An 18,278-nucleotide genomic window follows, 5' to 3' on the forward strand; every position below is an offset into this window, starting at 1 on the left:
ATTAGTCCCAATTAGTACAATTATTCAATTATTCCAAGGGACAGACGCCATACTTGTAGTTTATTCACGATTTTTGATGAGGCTGAGACACTTCCGTCCTCTCGATGGTTTCATGGAGGCTGTATATTTATGCTTAATTGGCGCTACCCTGAGTCGGGAATGCATATTACTTTTTTAATATAATTTTATGAACTTCAGGGTTCTGATTCACCTCGTCTCCCGGATCGTGTTTATTCACGCTAGTACTCGCGGGTCCCGTATTTCCGCGCCATTTTGGTAGTTTTCCGTATTAAATTAAACTACCAGGATCAGTGTTCGCGCCCCGGGGTCGTCAGAACAAAATCTTGCTGGTCTACTTCTTTTTGTAATTTGTGCCCGCTACACAACGGGTAAATGTGCCTATTTATTTAGGGACATCGCGAACCATTTGTTTTTTATCTACACGGGTCAATTTTAATCCGAATCATGTTATCTGTCCCTGAATACCAATTGAGGTATTTGTTGCTGATTCACTCTTCATGCTACGTAGATTTTGGGAAGCATTATTCGTTTTCTAATACAGAAGGGTCAGAGATAGCCACTGTTTCATTATCCATCTATGTTATCTGACAGACAGCTTATTCTTCAATATTTAAGGAGACAGGTCTACTTAAATTGGATTAACCAGTTCATTGATAATAGTACAGTAATACATCTTGCTGCAACTAGTGGTAATAACAGGCTTGTTGTAGGCTGTCAAATACTGTGTACAAAATTCACACCAATACAAATCAGTGGGAAAAATTCACATATGTCATAATCTCGTAGTTATTTTCATATAGTGATTGGTATTGCGAACAGGTGAATTCATATAGGGCTACTACAATATACCTAGTCCACATATTACAACCATTGCGCAGATGTCATATTATCGAATCATTCTGTCCCACTCCTCCCGAGAGTTTAACCCATGGTAGTATGACTTAAATTTGGACATATAGAACTGTTCCCGTTGTTTTCGTTTTTTATTCAAATCACCCCCTCTCGCAGAGATCTTGATTTTCTCCAAAATAAACCACTTGATTTCATCAAGGTTATGTTTTTCCGCTATCCAATGATCTACCAGTGGGGCATTCTTTTTTTGGTTTCTGATCGCGGAGCGGTGTTCTGTCAGGCGTAGGCGCATTTCGCGTCCTGTTTCGCCGATGTAACATTTGTTGCATGGACACAGCAATAGGTACACCACGTTTGCAGTGCGGCAATTGACGTGTTCATTCATCCAGTGGGTTATCCCCTGCACCTCCAACTTATCAGTCTTGATAACATTCTTACAGTGTGTGCAGGAGCCACAAGGTAAATTACCCCTAATGGGATTATTTGTCACAACATCTCTTTGTCCTCCCCGCTTTGGCTCTTTGAAAGTGTGTACTAGATGGTTTCTTATGGTCTTATTCCTCCTGTAAGCATAAACTGGTTTTGCCATAGATGTTGTTCCTGCTTTATTTAATATGGTCCAGTTTTTGTTTATGAGGTTCTTTACTTTATTGCTGAAGCCATTAAAGTCACTCACCATGATGATTTTTTCATCACTACTGCATTTCTGTTTATGTGACACCTCAAAAAAACTGTCACGATTATAATATTTAGCTCGCTTATAAGCTTGTTTTATTAGGCGCTTGGGGTAGCCTCTTTGTGCAAGCTTAGTTTTTAAGTTCGCTGCATGTTTTTCATAGCTTGCCCTATCACTGCAGTTCCGCCTTATTCTCAGGAACTGACTAAAGGGTATCCCATCTTTTTGGCATCTGGGATGATAGCTTTCATGATGAAGGAGCGTATTTCGATCAGTCGGCTTTACAAACAGGTCCACATTTAAGACTCCTTCTCTTTCATGGATTTTGATATCAAGGAAGTCTACTGCCTCTTGGCTTTTGTTTGAAGTAAACTTGAGGTTCGGATCCCCACAGTTTATCCATTCTAAAAAGTTGTCTAGATCTTTTTCTTCGCCCTCCCAAATGAAAAAAATATCATCTATAAAACGTGACCAGCACTTCACATTCTCAAAAAATGGACACATTTCATTATAGATATGTTGGCTCTCAAAGTTCCCCACATATAGGCATGCCAGACTGGGAGCACATGTGGCTCCCATACTGGTACCCTTGATTTGACAATAATAGTCTTGGTTAAAAAGAAAAATGTTATTTTTTAAGATTATCTCTATACACTCTAGTATAAAAGAGTTTTGTGAGGTTAAGTCTCCATTTTCATCACTTAAAATGCCATTCATCATTCTGACAGTATCTTCTTGCGGAATGTTTGTGTATAATGCTTCGATGTCGAGGCACACCAGCCACTGAGTCTCCTTATTAAATTCTCTACCCTCTATTTTTGAGATCATATGGGTGGTGTCCTTTACATATGAGGGTAATTCCGTGACCAAAGGTTGAATAAAGTGGTCAACGTATTTACTGAGGGGCTCAGTCAAAGAGTCTATTCCGGACACTATCGGGCGCATTGGAGGATCCTCCAAATTTTTATGCACTTTAGGCAACCCGTATAGTGCCGGGATTCTAGGATTTTCGTTTATCAGGAATCTGTATTCCTCCTCACAGATAACATTATCTTCCTTTGCGAAGTTTACAATGTCGAGAACTTTTTTCTTAAGATTATTCCATTCCCTCACGTTACTTGGTTTATAATGTAACTCATTATTTAAGAGTGTTAGCATTCTAGCTTCATAATCTTTGGTGTCTAACACCACTATGCTCCCCCCCTTATCTCCAGGTTTTATAGTTATTTCTTCACAGGAAGCCAGGGTTTTTAGAGCATCCCTTTCCTCTTTTGAAAGATTGTTTTCTGTCCATATTTTTGTGTCTAATAATTTTTCAAGGCCTATGGTCACAGCTTTTTCAAAAGTATCTACTTCGGGGCCTACCATCCCTATGTTGGGAGTCCATGTGGATAAAGGTTTGAGGCCGGACTTGTTGGTAGTTTCTCTATCTTCCTTGCCCATAAAGAACTTCTTAAGTCTTATCTTTCTAAATAGGTCCCTCACATCCCTTTCAATATTAAATCTACAGCCCATTGTGCTAGGGGCGAACCCCAAACCCTTTTCGAGGACACTAGTTTCATGCTCACTCAATGCTTTATTAGAAAGGTTTATTATTGGGGCTTTTTGGACTTCACCCTCCCTTGTCTTTTCCTGATTCGGGGATATTGGGTTTTCTCCTATTAATCCCATTCTTTCTGACTGCGGGTCCGCATATAGGGTCTCCGTGTCATTCCTCCTGTTTGTTGATTGCCCTGACGTCCCCTCCCCCGGGCTCTGAAACCACGTTGTTGTCTCCTCTGTGGCTGACCTAAAAAAACTGGTTGGTATTCTCTGTTTGTCTGGCCTCCTTGTCTGTCATCAGTTTTGTTTCTAGGATCTTGATGGTTTTCCCCTTCCGATTCAGAGCTATTATAGGAGGTATCAGAGAATGTGACATTCTTCTTATGATACCGATTCCTATTGTAATTGAAGTGTTTACCGTTATATTCTGTAGGTGCTGGTTGCTCATAATAATCTTTTTGGGTATATGGATACACAGTTTCAATTTTATAATTAGCTATATCTTTCCTTAGCTTGTTTGTTTTCTTATTTATCATGTACTCCTGGTATCCATTGATGTCCTCCTTTATCTCTTCTAATTTCTTCTTAGCTTCCTCCAACGCTGTACTCTCATTTAGCTGTTTTTCAAGGGTCTCAATTTCTTCCCTCTCTATTACAATTATGGCTTGGGCAGTCTCTATTATGAGCAGCATCCAATCGCGACTGCACCTGTTCGCGATTAGAGTCCAGCTTTCCTTGAACTTCTCATTATTGACGAACAAGCCCGGTTCGTTCCTAATTTGAAGTCCTATTGGTATGATCCCCTTCCTACAATATTGGATTATAAACTCGGAGTGTAATTCTGTTCTGATCATCTTTTTCTTTAGGTTCCACAGTTTGTTCCACCTTTCATCATCGTTTTTAGTCAATGTTAAAGAGTTAATTGTTTTAGATGAATCCCCTATCAATTGTTTAAATTGGTCTTCTGAAAAACCAAACGTACGTAAAGTGTCCATTTTATGTATTACAGTGCCCACTCTCCAGCCAATAGGCTGTAGAACAATCTCCAAAATTAGAGAGTCTCCCAGGGACCAGAAAGGACTGGGTAATTAGAACTATATCAAAATATTTCCTTTCTGTGTATTGATCTTTCAGTTGGTGACCATACGGCCTACACACTTAAATTGTTGTTACATTATATTTACCATCATCTGATTACCAATGGAACGCCACACATCAATATTATTCTTTATAACTCTCAAAGTTTTATTAAAATTTCATTAAAATGTTGTTTTGTGAAGAAATTTCTTTAGAATCAAACACATATTTCATTGGTACACCATATAGATACAGTTATATTTATAAATTTATAAAAAGTGTGCTCTGTTACAATTTTATCCACTATCTAACAAATCCAAATTACGGTATCTACTGCAGAGTCACACCACAAATTAAGAATCCTGGTGTAATAAAATTAAATGCATTGTACAAACAAATTATACACATTAAAAAGTCCCATTGTCGACGCGTTTCGGTGCGTAGATATACATTTGTGGCACCTTCCTCAGGACAGACGTAATGTTAAAACCAATGATTTGAACTTCTTTCTACAAAAAACACAAATAAATATAATCAATACTTTATACCTCTAGAGAGTTTTTTCTAACTGAGTGTGGACTAATTTTATTGAGGTTCACTTTTGATATATCTGATGCTCTTACTTGAATATTAGATTATGGGGTCCTTATGTTAATCTTTCAGGACTTCTTCACTTTTCATGAAGCGTACAGATAAATTCGTTCTCACCATCTACATTCCCTTTCGATGGCCTTTCTATGGATAGAAAGCATGGAGTTATACACCATACTGAAAATGAGTCCTTTAGCTAATACCTTCCAATCTCATACGTTACTTACTCTTGGGGTTTCTAAATGGCCCCTTAGAGAAAACGTCTTAATATAGCAGATTCTAAAGAAATTTCTTCACAAAACAACATTTTAATGAAATTTTAATAAAACTTTGAGAGTTATAAAGAATAATATTGATGTGTGGCGTTCCATTGGTAATCAGATGATGGTAAATATAATGTAACAACAATTTAAGTGTGTAGGCCGTATGGTCACCAACTGAAAGATCAATACACAGAAAGGAAATATTTTGATATAGTATTTCCATCATTTACAGAGGGAAAGGAAACATTTGCACAATCAGAGACAAGGCTAGAATCAGCTACGATAATGGGGGGATTAGATATAACAACAGAATCTACACTTAGCGGGGGGCAGAATCGGGAAGTAAAAGTTGGGCATCCACCACAGGCAAGCAGTCAATAGGTCTTTCGGGAGTTTTAGCATTGGCTAAAGGGCCCATACTAGAACGTTTAAGAGACATTAGTTCCTTGGACAGTCGTTTCCCCAGTGTGACAATTTCTTTGTCAATAATGTTATTAGCCCTAGTAAGAAACTTCTCCATACCTCCTGCGGCAGATTGAGACCCTCCGGCCAACAGGGATTTGCTCCTGGTTTCGCGACCGACCATGATCCACGGGAAATCAGGCAGCAGGAAGATTTAGGGGGGTAGCCCGGTCCGGTCACTGCCGGTCACGAACGGGCACAAACGGGCCCGCTCTTGGCCCGGTCTTCGCCCGCTTCGTCGTCCGCGCGCGTCCTGCGTACGCGTTCCAGGCGTGGATAAAATAGAGGAGGAGATTTCCAGGCAGGTTGGAGGGAGAAGGGGGCGGGAAGAGGAACCAGGTGCGCGCGGTGGACGGCGCTAGCACTTCTGGACCTCGCAGTCCCGCTCCCAAGGCAGATGACAGATCAGGCTCTCCCCCTGCCGAAGTGACCGAGCCGATATAGCTCAAATGTCCTACATTCGCTGAACCGGAGGGAACGCTCGAAACTATACCCTTTCAAGAATGGCTCAGGTGAATGGAAGCTTCTGGAAAGGAGTCAGGTGTGACATCGGCACATTGATCAAGAACCCCAAAGGTGTTAGGAGGTTCGCCATTGTCTGGAGATGGTCAACAACTGTGGTGAACCTGCCTTCATTAGCCAGTCTTCCACCTGGAAGACTTGTATCCCCAAACTCCAAAGAAATGCAGAGACCACAGTAGTCACTTTTGTGAACAAATGAGGGGCACTGGTAAGGCTGAAGGAAACCCTGGAAAACTGAAAAAGCTCCTGATCCTCCTTCAGCCGTAGCGAACACTTATAGGACTTTAAGACAGGAATTTGGAAATCGGAGGAGTCCTGCAGGTTCAGTGCCACCATACAGTCACCTTGGTCCAGAGCAGATGGAACTCGTCCCAACACATCCTGACTTTTCCTTTTTTCAGGAAAAATTTGTGAGGACAAAGACCTAAATTAGGATGAAGGTCTCCGTTCTTCGGCAACAGGAAATAACAGGAGTAACAACTAGTCACTTTTTTCAATGTCAGAACTCTCTCTATGGCTTCTTTGTCCAAAAGAGCCTGGATTTCCTTTCACGGAACAGACAAATGGTCCTCCAAAAACTGCTCTTCAGTAGTTTGGATATGCGGTGGGACTGACTAATAGAAGAACATAGCCTGGCTGAATGATTTGGAGAACCTACTGGTCAGATGCAATGCTCTGCCATCCCAGATGATAACTTATCCTGCCTCATACACTGCGGCCATGTGCTGCAGAGAGAAAACAAAAGCCTGGAAGCTGAAGATCGGGGAATGGGCAATATGCTACCCCTGCTGGCCTGGACATTGTCAGCTAGATCCCGGACACCAGCTTCGAAAGGACTGGAAGGGTCTGTTGCAGAGCGGATTACCTTAACACTGCCTTGGCACCGAACCCCTTCCAAAGCTGTGAAAGGAGTGAAATGGATGGGGAAAAATAATAAGTTTCCTTCTCAGATTCCATAACTACTAAGTTAGCTGACTATAGGCCGAACTCAACTCCAAAATGAGTAAGCATTTCTCAAATGGAAGTATCCTTTCTGAAGGAGAGGATGTCTTCCTTAAAGTCGGGGCTTCCTTGAAACCCTTGCCCTCCTAGGTTCCTGAAATTGCTTACTCCTACACTTGTTCCAGCACTTTCATGTTTTTAAAATGAATCACTTTGTTTAGGAAGCTTTCCTGACATTATAAAAAAGTGTGTTCTTCTCTTGCTGATGAAACAATGCTAATTCCAAAGTCCTACCTAATTATAAACTAATTTCTCTTCTCCCAGCTTCTTGAAAGATTCTTGAAGCAAATATTAATACAAAATCTTGCAAAGTATCTAGATGACTCTAATGCTTAGTACACACTCAATCGGGTATCAAATTTGGCTACAAAACGCAATCTGTCTTAATTACATTCCCTAATGAGATCTATCTCTGTTTGGATTGAGGACATTCAGCCATTCTGGGCCTCTTGGCCTTGTCTTGGGCCTTCAACACAGTGCCGGACCCAATTCTCTTCCATGTGTTGGACGAGGTAGAAGTGCCCTGGACTCGAACCATTATTTCCTGGCAAATAGATCTCAAGCAGTATTTAACACTGGCAAGAAATCATTTGATACTTGGTCCTACAGTCTCCTTTATTTAGCATACGCAGCCAAAACACAACTTATTATCAGTCTGGAAGATAATATATCTTCCTGAAACGCTAGGTTTAGAGACTGTATGTCAGAAATTGCTGCATGAGTGCATGAAAATGTGCTAACTAAACTCCTCCAAAACTGAATTAGGTCATGAATCCGTAGTGAAAGCAGTTTGGTTGACCCCTTCTTTTGCCACTGAAAATGTTGCTGCAAGATTGCTGTTAGGCATTAGAAAGTTTCAGCAGATCTCACATCTTTGCGCCCTGCACTGGGGTCCCATTAGGAAAAGATATAGCTTTAAAGTCCTGTGCTATCGTTTTAGAGCCTAAACACTACCCACCATGATCTTTAAGATCGGCATCCGCCAACCTGCGTTCACTTCCACGCATAAAGAAGCTGAGAGCATGTGAAAGCTCATTTCATTATCCCACAACTTCGATTGGGTTAAGAAGCCTATTTCTCTATGGATTAGGACACAATTCTTGGTTTTTAACAAGCAACTATAAATGCTTTTCTTTGCTGAAACATGTGCTCCCAGCAGGAGTCACATTTGTTTTCTGCTTTTCTTAGCACCAAGACAACCTTTCGGGTAACAGTGCACTGTATAAAAGTTCAATCAATCAGTCAATGAGAAAAAAGGTCTATCTCAAGTACTGGATCCAACATAAGGAATGTGCATTCCTTCAAGCCCTGACTCAATGAGGAAATCTATACACACTCGAACGTTACTACACTCTACTTTTAAAAGGAATTCATATGGTTTAAGTCGCACACTATCCAGACCCTCTTCTGAGAATATTTTACGAAGTTGTCAGTTTCACATAACCCATATCCTGAGTGTTACAGTAGAAGAATCTGAAAACCTTTGGTTGTCTTCGCATAACTGTAACTTGCTACTGACATGTTTTCTTGCTCACACAAGCTGGGCAATACCGCACGTGCTCATTTCCGAGCCTCGAATTTGCTGTGCCCTGGAATTCGAGACACAGAAGTTTAAAAACCAGGTTGGACAGCTGAACCTGTTCGCATTTTTGCTGCGTGTGGAGGCCATGTATTAGGTCTCTCATAAGCTCAGCTAAGCTCCTGCTTGCTCTCCCAGTGAGAACTTTGTCATGTCATTGAGACTAAAACCATATGTGTTAGAACGTATACAGTTGTCCTCAGCATTGTATTGGGGACCCTGGCGCTACTGCTGATGTATGAGGGATCCCCTTTTCAGCAATCTCTGTGAGTTATAGACTATTAATTTTTCCTAATAGTTTCATAGTTGAAAGAAAATATAAGAAGAACATTCTTACATAGATTTTGGTGCGTTGGCTGAGAATTGTCTTCACTTATCCAGATGTGGCGACTGAACTCTACCAGACCTCTATTTGACAACCACAGGCAACAAGTTAAGAAGGGATACTCCACTGGGAGCATGGACGGAGGATGATCAAGTCAGACAGTATTTCTATTTTAAAATGTGAGCCTGTCTGTGCCTATTAAGTACTTTTACACCACTTTAAATATGGTTAAGTCTTCTGGGCAGGAGAAGACAGGATCAAATGGCTGGGAAGCAACATATAAGTCCCAAGAACGAAGATGTAGACGTGTGTAAAATCCACAGCACTGGAGCTGGAAACCTGAAGGGATGGCAGTGGTTGTCTAGGTGCCCAGCACAGTACCATACTGAAGCAACATGTTGTAAATCGTACACTGTTTCAGCCACCCCAGAGCTTCTGCCGGCCTCAACAGGCGCAAGAACCCAGTGGATAAGCATGAACGCACTCTCCAACTTCCCTCCTAGGTAGCTAGCAAGAGAAGTCTGTCAGACCCCTTCTTTTCACTCGAACCCTTCTCTCACACAGGACACAAGTGCACTGGAATATAGTGCTACAAAAACAAGATGCATGACTTAATGCTGGAGTGGCATGGAATTAGCTACTCAAAATTGCATTGAGAGTGTAGAATAAAACCTTTAACTCCAACCCCCTGCAGCCCCCAAGAATATCGGATCTAGATCTTACATGAAGAAAATGATGAGCACAATGAAAACAGGTTGTAATCCATAATGTTCAGTCGGAAAAAACGGCAACTAGTAAAATAAAAACAGAAGCGTGCTGCGTATGACATAGGCCTGCATCTGTAGTACTGGTGAGCCGAAATCTAGATCAACAGTGATTAAAGCAGTTTTCTATACAGACAATAGGAGAGCAAATATCCATATTAAGAGTAGGCCGTAGAAAAATGTGCCATTATGGAATTCAGAGATGACATGTGGATTCCCCAGAGTGCACCAAGTTGAGAGTTCCTGTTCAAATCATCATATCCAGTACACTTCATAAACAAACTACAGTGTTTGTCCATTCAGCTACAGTTTAACAGGAACTGTAAAAAGTGTGGTAAGTTTACTTCTAACATGGACCTTGGATCAGAGTCTGAAGTGTTATGCTCATGAGCAAAAGCAAAGCAGTGATTGGTGTTCCAATGCAGGTAGCGTGTCACACCTCAGGTTTGTTGCAGATCGGAATGTCACCTCTACTAACAGGTTTTTGTTCCGAAGATTCCTTCCCAGTTGTTGGGACGATCTACACGGGAACAAACTGGTAATTCAGTTTCGTTTTTGCTACAAACTCTTGAAGATTTTTAATTTGAAGATAACTGTCCATTATACAAGCCTGTGATATAGAAACATAAAAGAGAGACACTGTTGGGCCAAAGGTAGGCAACTGTAATTTACTGCAGGCACAAACAGCCACAATCCGCTTCAGAGGCTCATTACAAGCATGAGCATTAATTATGTCTTGAAGTCGGTCCTAATAAACAGGGCTGGAGGAGAAGATCCTGAGACGCTAAGAAAAAAGACGCTAAGAAAAAGCTAAGAGGGCCATTTGGTGTGCAAAAGACAACTTAATTATTAGGCCTGGGTAGTCCTGGGTAGGAGGTGGACGAAATTGGAAGCGAATGACTGGCTAGAGGCATTGAAAACAAGTGAACCCCAGGCCAATCAGGACATTGACAGGGCAAATGAAGATTTTAATCAATGGATCGAACTATCATTGGATAGTGTGCTCCCAAAAAAACATATTTCCAAAAAGAAAGGTCCCACTAAACAACCCTGGTTTACTTCAGAATTAAGGTCCCTAAAACAGGAATGTAAACGGTTGGAGAGGCAGTGGCGAAAATACTTTGAGGAAGAGAAAAAAACCAAATACAGACTCACTTTAAAGAAATATAAAGCTGCTCTTAACATGGCCAAATCCACCTTCTATGCAGAAAAAATTGAGGTCTCCGCCACCGCCCCAAGAGAGATGTTTAAGATAGCTAAATCTCTGCTAAAAGTCCCTGACCCGTCATCTTCACCAGCATGCGCTCAGGAAGCTGACGCTCACTGCGATAATTTGGCAATTTTTTTTGCCGAAAAAATTCAAAAGATCCTCCTTCCCCCCCCCCCCCTATCCTTGGAAGAACCAATCCCTTCTCCGGTAGACGATACTGACACTACTCCACCTTGCCTCCCTTTCTTTTCTCCCCTTAGTGAAGAGCTTTTACCTCCACTCTTCAACTCTATAAAAAGCGGCTCTCCGCTAGACCCTGCCCCTATGAACATCTTAAATTTAGCCCTGCCTTACATTAGTACACATATTATCCACCTAGTTAACACCTCACTTGAATCCGGTAAGGTACCTCAAGATTGGAAACTGGCCATGGTCAGGGCCTTGTTAAAAAAGCCACACCTCGATCCTCAAGACTTTTCCAACTACCGTCCCATCTCCCTGCTCCCTGGCATCAGTAAGCTTGCTGAAAAATGGGTGAACAAACAGCTAGCATCCTTTTTGGAGACCCATAATTTGCTTCATCCAACTCAAACTGGGTTCCGGAGAGGACAGGGAATGGAGACGGCATTGTTGAGGGTGGTCTAGGATTCCAGGAGGATTCTGGACGCAGGTGGCAGCGCGGCCATTATCCTCCTGGACCTCAGTGCCGCCTTCGACACGGTGAATCACTGTGTCCTCCTGTCTCGTCTCAGAAGGATTGGGGTCAAAGGCAGGGCCCTTATGTGGCTGGAGTCCTTTCTTGGCGACAGATTCTTCAAGGTCTTTTCAGGAAACAGCTGCTCTCCGCCAATACCATTACAGTATGGGGTGCCACAGGGCTCCTCCCTTAGCCCCACACTGTTTAATGTTTATATGGCGCCCCTGGCGGAAGTAGTAGCTCCTTTCGGAGTCCAACTAGTAAGCTATGCTGGCGACACCCATCTACTTGTTTCTCTTAATCAGGTGGAGTCCCTCCCTTCCAATCTTTGCAGCTGCCTGGAGGCGGTTGCAAAATGGATGGACCTGTCCCACCTGAAATTGTATGGAGGAAAAACGGAGCTGATGCTTCTAGGGAAAAAGGCCATATTCGACAACTTGACACACTGGCCCTCTTGCATGGGCCCTGGACCTACTCCAAAGACCGAGATTAAAAGTCTTGGGTTTTGGCTGGATGCAGAGCTGTCATTTAAGATCCAGGCAAGGAAGACAGTGGCCACCTGCTTCGGGTTGCTAAAAACAATTCGAAAAATCCTCCCTCAGCTACCCGAAACAGCTAAGAAAACTATAGTCCAGTCCCTTGTTCTATCCAGGCTGGACTATGGAAACGCGCTTTATCTTGGAGCCCCTGTCTCGGTTATCCGGCAACTGCAGGTTGCCCAGAACTCCGCAGCAAGGCTACTTACGGGCACTAGCCATCGCACATCAGCTAGACCCGCGCTTTGCACCTTGCACTGGCTCCCCATAAAGGAGCGAATCCACTTCAAGACACTTTGCACGGTCCATAAAACACTCTAGGGAGAGGCCCCCCCATTTTAGAGGACATGATTAAGCCATACAAACCTCCTAGGAATCTTCGTTCGAATCAACAAAATCTTCTGGTAACTCCCAGGAACAACTGGGCCCGCACAGGGGGCCGTCTTTTTTCGCATAATGCGGCTAGGTTATGGAATGCTCTTCCTCTACCCCTTCGTCAAGAACCTAGCCTACTCGCCTTTCGGAAAAAGTTAAAAACTTTCCTGTTCCCAAAAAGCTAGATAACACAGACCTCTGCATCTCTGTAATCCACCTCCTTCTGGTTAGCCTAAGCGCTGGGATGCTTCCGAGTAGCCATGCGCTATAGAAGAGCCTTTTAATAATAATAATAATAATGATAGGCTTGTATAGCACTACGTTATTGTAGGTTGACAATAACGGCGTACATCAACCTAACCACTACATCGCAAGTTAAGTATATATTTACAATTCATAATTCTAGATCTACTTAGCTAGGTTTCCCCTGCGATACAACGCAGAGGCAATGTAGTGGTTGCGATATCTGTGTTATTCAATACCACACAGGGCTTAATTTGAGGCAGTCGTTTTAGGTGCTAGGCATCAGCAATTAATTGTCAACATCAGCACTTATGACAGTCTGCCACATAGTTGCTCTGTTTGTCTAATTTAGGGATGAGCACAATCACAGTTGTATAATGATTCAATATACATTGAAAATATTAAACCTGTCACCCAAGCAGTTCTTATAGCTTTGGGGGCATGTAGCAGTCCCAGTTGTCACACTTGTAGGAGTGTGAGGGTTAGGAGTTGTGTTGGTACTGACATTGGCAGCAGGGGCGGCCTTAGGCATGTGCAAGCTGTGCACCTGCACAGGGCCACCAAACCCCAGGGGCCACCACTCCAATATATATCCTTAATTTAATAATCCTCTGAGGATGGATACATATTTGCGTGGCGGCCCCTGGCAGGGATTTGACGGCCTCTGGCTCTGTTCCACTCCCAAACACCCTGACCCCCCCCCCTCTTCATTGGCCTCCGTGCTCCGCCCCGCCCCGCCCGGACCCCCTCTTCCTGGGCCCCCTACCTACACTCCCTGCCCAGGGCTGCCATGAGCCTAGAGCCGCCCCTGTTGGCAGCACTAATGGGGCAATCGGTGGCGCAAGCTGCAGTGGCCTCCTGACAAGGTCCGTGGAAATTTTTTTTTTTTTTTACAAATTAGGCACTGCATATTCTATATAGTGAGTGTGTACCAGTTATCAGAAATAGAAAAAAGGGATTGAAGCGAAATGAACAGGCAAGCAGCGAAGGGAGCAGGGCCCACAGGTATACTTAGTCTGGCGGCTACATCACATCATTAATCTGAAGCATGAGTGACGTGATGTACAGCAAAACAGCCCAAAATGTTGGAAAGCAAATCTACCAGTCTTATTCCAAAGTTGTTTATCTGAACCACTTCCCACATTGGTGAAGCCAAGTGTGAGTTATGAAAAGTGTCAAGACAAATAAAAATAATGCTCTGCATTAAACCATGCAATATACATTACAGAACAAACTGCAGCAGTCAGATACTAAACAACAGTGTGCACAAAAACTTAAAACCCAATACTAGAAATAATATCTGCGACTGTGAGCCTATAAATGTGCCCAATACTTACTTGAGTTATATGAAGAGGTGTCAAAATCAAGTCCAAAACACCAGACCATCCGGCGAACACGCCCAAAGGTAAAGCATATGCTACTGCAATCATCAGAAATCGAACGTTACTAAGAAAGAAAACACACAATAAAAAAAGATAGTTACATAGTGCAACCAAAAGATTTTATGCACGCGGAAGAATAAAGATTTAGCAACGTGGAAGTGTTCACTGCTATTTTTTCTTTTACACGTCAAAGAACATTAGTGTCAAAGATAGCGATTCTGTAGACATTATTGAGTAGTTCTTAACGAAGACAATTAAAAAAAAGAATACACTACCTAGGGCCCTGATCGATGCATCTTCAGAAAATTGGCTAAAATCCACATGCATACAGATCTTTCCCTATTTATCCTGTTATGAATAAAGCGCAAAATCCACCCGCCCGGAATTCAGAACGCAGTGGGCGTCCACAGAAAAGGTTTCAGGGGGCGACAATATTTTTACTTCATCCATCCTTTGACATGTTGTGAGCCAGGTGCGGCCCAAGAAACAGTAGGGTGCAAGAAGCAGGCCACATATGTTCCCTTACACAATTGGTTTGTTGTGCCACTGCCATTTCTTTCTTTTGTGGCCTTTGGTAGATATCACACCTTCTAGCAGTTGGCAAAGAAAAAAGCAGAGCTGCAGGCAGGAGCAGCTCCTGGCCAAAGGTGAAAAAGTGCAGGCATGCAAAGGGTTGAGAAACCGGACGTAAAAGCTTAATAGAAGGATCAAGCTGCCATCGTCTGATTAGCAGTTTCTAATCTGTCACCACTATTGAATGCACCACATTATTCATACACACAAGATCAAAGCACTATAACTGAATTATTAAAAAACCATGTAGAATCTGCATTTGATGTTAACATGCACAAATGAATGAAAATTAAAATATATGACAAATATATTTATTTTGAAAATGTATTAACTTAAATTTATTAACATGCATCCATTGACACAGCGGTATGAGGAGGGGGGACTTGGAAGTCCCCAGGATGGATATATGCTACTATGCAGCTCAGTTACAACATGCAGCCCGGTGGCTGGATGAGGGCGATAACTGGGAAAAAAGACTTCTGCGGGGGCGAGTTCAGCCGATTAGACTCTAAACGGCTTTGATGGAGGGTGCTGGTGTCTCTGGTGACATGCCCTATGTGGAAACATATATGTGAAGGGGCAGGAACCCTCTCATGAAGACGTGCGCACTGTTAACTAGAAACTGTTAGGTTTCTTCTCTTCTGTATCTGCGAATTCATAATAAATTGGGGAGACGTTCGTGAACAGGCACTCGGAGAGTTGCCAACTTCCCGTTTGTCAACTCTCTGAGTGCCTGTTCACCAACGTCTCCCCATACTCCTGAGGAAGGGTCAATCCATCTGACCCGAAATGCATTGGGTAACGAATTAACGTTCAACTTTGTGTATTTTGAAGAAAATCTTTCTTATGAAGGAAAATAAGAAATGAAAATTTGCACAAAATAAATATCTGATACTATTTGGATTAAGCCTCATGGATTAATTTATTATGAACTCACAGATACAGAAGAGAAGAAACCTAACAGTTTCTAGTTAACAGTGCACACGTCTTCGTGAGAGGGTTCCTGCCCCTTCACATATATGTTTCCAGTTCATTAAAGGCATGGATGGGCACCGTGTGACAGTCGTAGCGCCAACCTAAAATAGATTAACCTAAAACATTTGGATTACTTGAGTGCATAGGGACTATAAACTTATTTGTATCAGACATGCCCTATGTGGTCATACAGACTGCAAAAACATGGCAGTCGATTGTTGAACGAATACTAAAACAGGCACCATTCCATAGGAAACATCCCATATGGATACTTACCCCAGTGCGGAAAATGATGGATGGGATGGATGGGATGTCATTTCAAGAATGGAGGGAAGGGGTTGTTAAGTACTGGTGGATCTGAAACCAAATGAAACTTTCATCGTCCTGCGGCTGGGTCAGGTCCAGTTTTTCCAGTGTGCCGGACTCTCAGACCTGGCTAGGGCGACATGGCCCACATATCCAAATGTCCCAACAACGCAAACGCTGGACCTAATGCTTACCAGTGGCTCTGGTCGTTGGCTTATTTCCCTCTTGTATGATGCCATGAGGGATGACACGGCGGGCCCTCCACCTGGGCCAGTTTGGCATGAGATTGGACTTGACGGATCCCCTGACTGAGTCAAAACGGAAAGGGATAAGCACACTCACATATACAGTGCCTTGCAATGTGCGCTTCATGTTTATACATTTCAACTATTTACATCGCACATATATGACCCCGATGAGCCTATGCCGCATCGCCCCGGATTGCTCCGAAGCAAGTGAGGTGCGGTGCTGCGGGGGCAGATTTTCTACATTTGGCGTGGGGCTGCCCTGAGGTACACCACTTCTGGACCTGGTGGCGGAATCGGTAAAAAGGGTACCAGATTTAAGGTACAGACAACCCCGCTGCATTGTTTATTCGGACATGTGAAGAAGCGTAAAATGGAGTATACATTATTGCAACTCCTCTTGGTCCTACCTAAGCGCAGGGTGGCGATAACCTGGATGGGGAAGCTTCCCCCCTCTCTGGATGAGGAATGTGCACGAGTAGACTCTGGTAGAGAAAGCCCAAATGAACAATAGGAGAACAGAACAGATAGTGGCTGGGTAGCTCTTGCGCAACAACAACTAAATTAATATTCTCCTAATAAGATGGCTCAAGGGAACAGGGGAAAGCGGCCACCTGCGTCCCCAAAAAGAGTCCTCTGAGAACAGAGAATTCAATGACAAACGGAACCCCTTTTTGACGACATGAGGAGTACTCTCCCTGATCTAAATCATATATTACCCAATATAAAGAACTCTGAGATAGAATATGGACTGAGTTCTAATTAATAATTGAGGAACAACTGTCTTCTGGAATTGGCCCGTATGATTTGGCATTTGGATTAAATTTCTGCCCTGAAGAAGTCATTTGGGTTATTGTACCCTCTGACGAAACACGTGTTGGCACTGGTCTTTTTGACCTATTGGCTACATTCTGTATGAACTTGATTAAGACTGTGAAGAATTTTCTGACATATGAAGAGAAAAGAAATGGAAATTAAAGGAACTTGATTCGATGAACTTTGAAAGAACATTGATTTGATTGTGGTTATCTTTTCTCTTGAAACAATATAAGAACTTGCATATATGTGCTCGGGAACAATGTATCCTTGAACAATAGGAGAATGGATGAGAAGCTAGAAGATAATCTCACGACTTGGAGGGAGTTATGTCATGTGTTTTTAAACATTTTAAGCATAATTCGGATGCTAGTGCATGTTCAGCTGAAGAGGATGCTTGTTGATATTCTGAAGTTCTCATGAGAAGCTCAGTGTTATTGGATAACTGGTAAAGCTGACAGTGTTCATGTACTGTTTATATAACCTTGCACTATATCGTGGATCCCACCAAAATTTATTTTTTTGACATTATGTGCCTATATTGGTTTTACTGATTGTAAAAATTAAAAATAAAAGTATAAAAAAACAACTTAAATATATTTTTTTTAAAACAATTAAATATATGAACTTAAATAAAATAACAACTGTTCTAATCCAAGTTGTAAAATAAAACATATAAACTTAAACTGGATAACCGTTGCAGGTTACAAACAGCAAACAAACACCCTTGCTCAAATATAACAATCACATTTTTCAATGAGTAGTTTGATACAGTTTTAGTTCACTGGTTAGTGATCTTAAAAAAAGAACTGTAAACGTTCGTAGTTTTGTGAAAATTTATCAATTACTTTTTCAAGCAGCTGTTTGTTTTCATAAATTTTTGCTCGATGTATGCTCATCATGCATAAACCAGATAGGCGATCGTCTGCCATTGTCGACCTCAACCAGGTTTTCGCCCTTCTCGTTGTGCTGAAAGACCTTCCCACTGTCAAGTCGTCACTGGTAATGTGAGAGCAATGAGAATTGCTTGCTGGACTGATGGAAATAAATCTGTGTGGTTTAGCAAATCCAAAATTCCATTTTCAAACTACTTATCCTTCGTTGACTGGATCTCAAACCATGTGACTGCTTTGGCTTCCAGGTTAATGTCGTAAATTTCTCGGATGTGTGCAATATGGCATTTGTATTGCTTGAATGTAATTTTTGCCATGTGTTTTGGATAACGTGAGAACGGACTCAAATCT

General features: G+C 42.2%; 1 protein-coding gene across 2 annotated transcripts in view; it reads right to left on the bottom strand.

The window, feature by feature from the left end:
* The window catches only part of SLC49A4 (solute carrier family 49 member 4), a 530,561-nt gene that overhangs the window by 233,197 nt on the left and 279,086 nt on the right, over window positions 1–18,278 (bottom strand). For both annotated transcript variants that reach the window (XM_086957070.1, XM_086957071.1), the window contains exon 5: window positions 14,075–14,183. In XM_086957070.1, the coding sequence (XP_086813196.1) occupies window positions 14,075–14,183 (109 nt within the window). The remainder of the gene's footprint in view (window positions 1–14,074; window positions 14,184–18,278) is intronic.

Source organism: Lissotriton vulgaris, chromosome 2_1 (assembly GCF_964263255.1).
Source record: "Lissotriton vulgaris chromosome 2_1, aLisVul1.2, whole genome shotgun sequence".
In the NCBI taxonomy this organism is placed as follows: Eukaryota; Metazoa; Chordata; class Amphibia; order Caudata; family Salamandridae; genus Lissotriton; species Lissotriton vulgaris.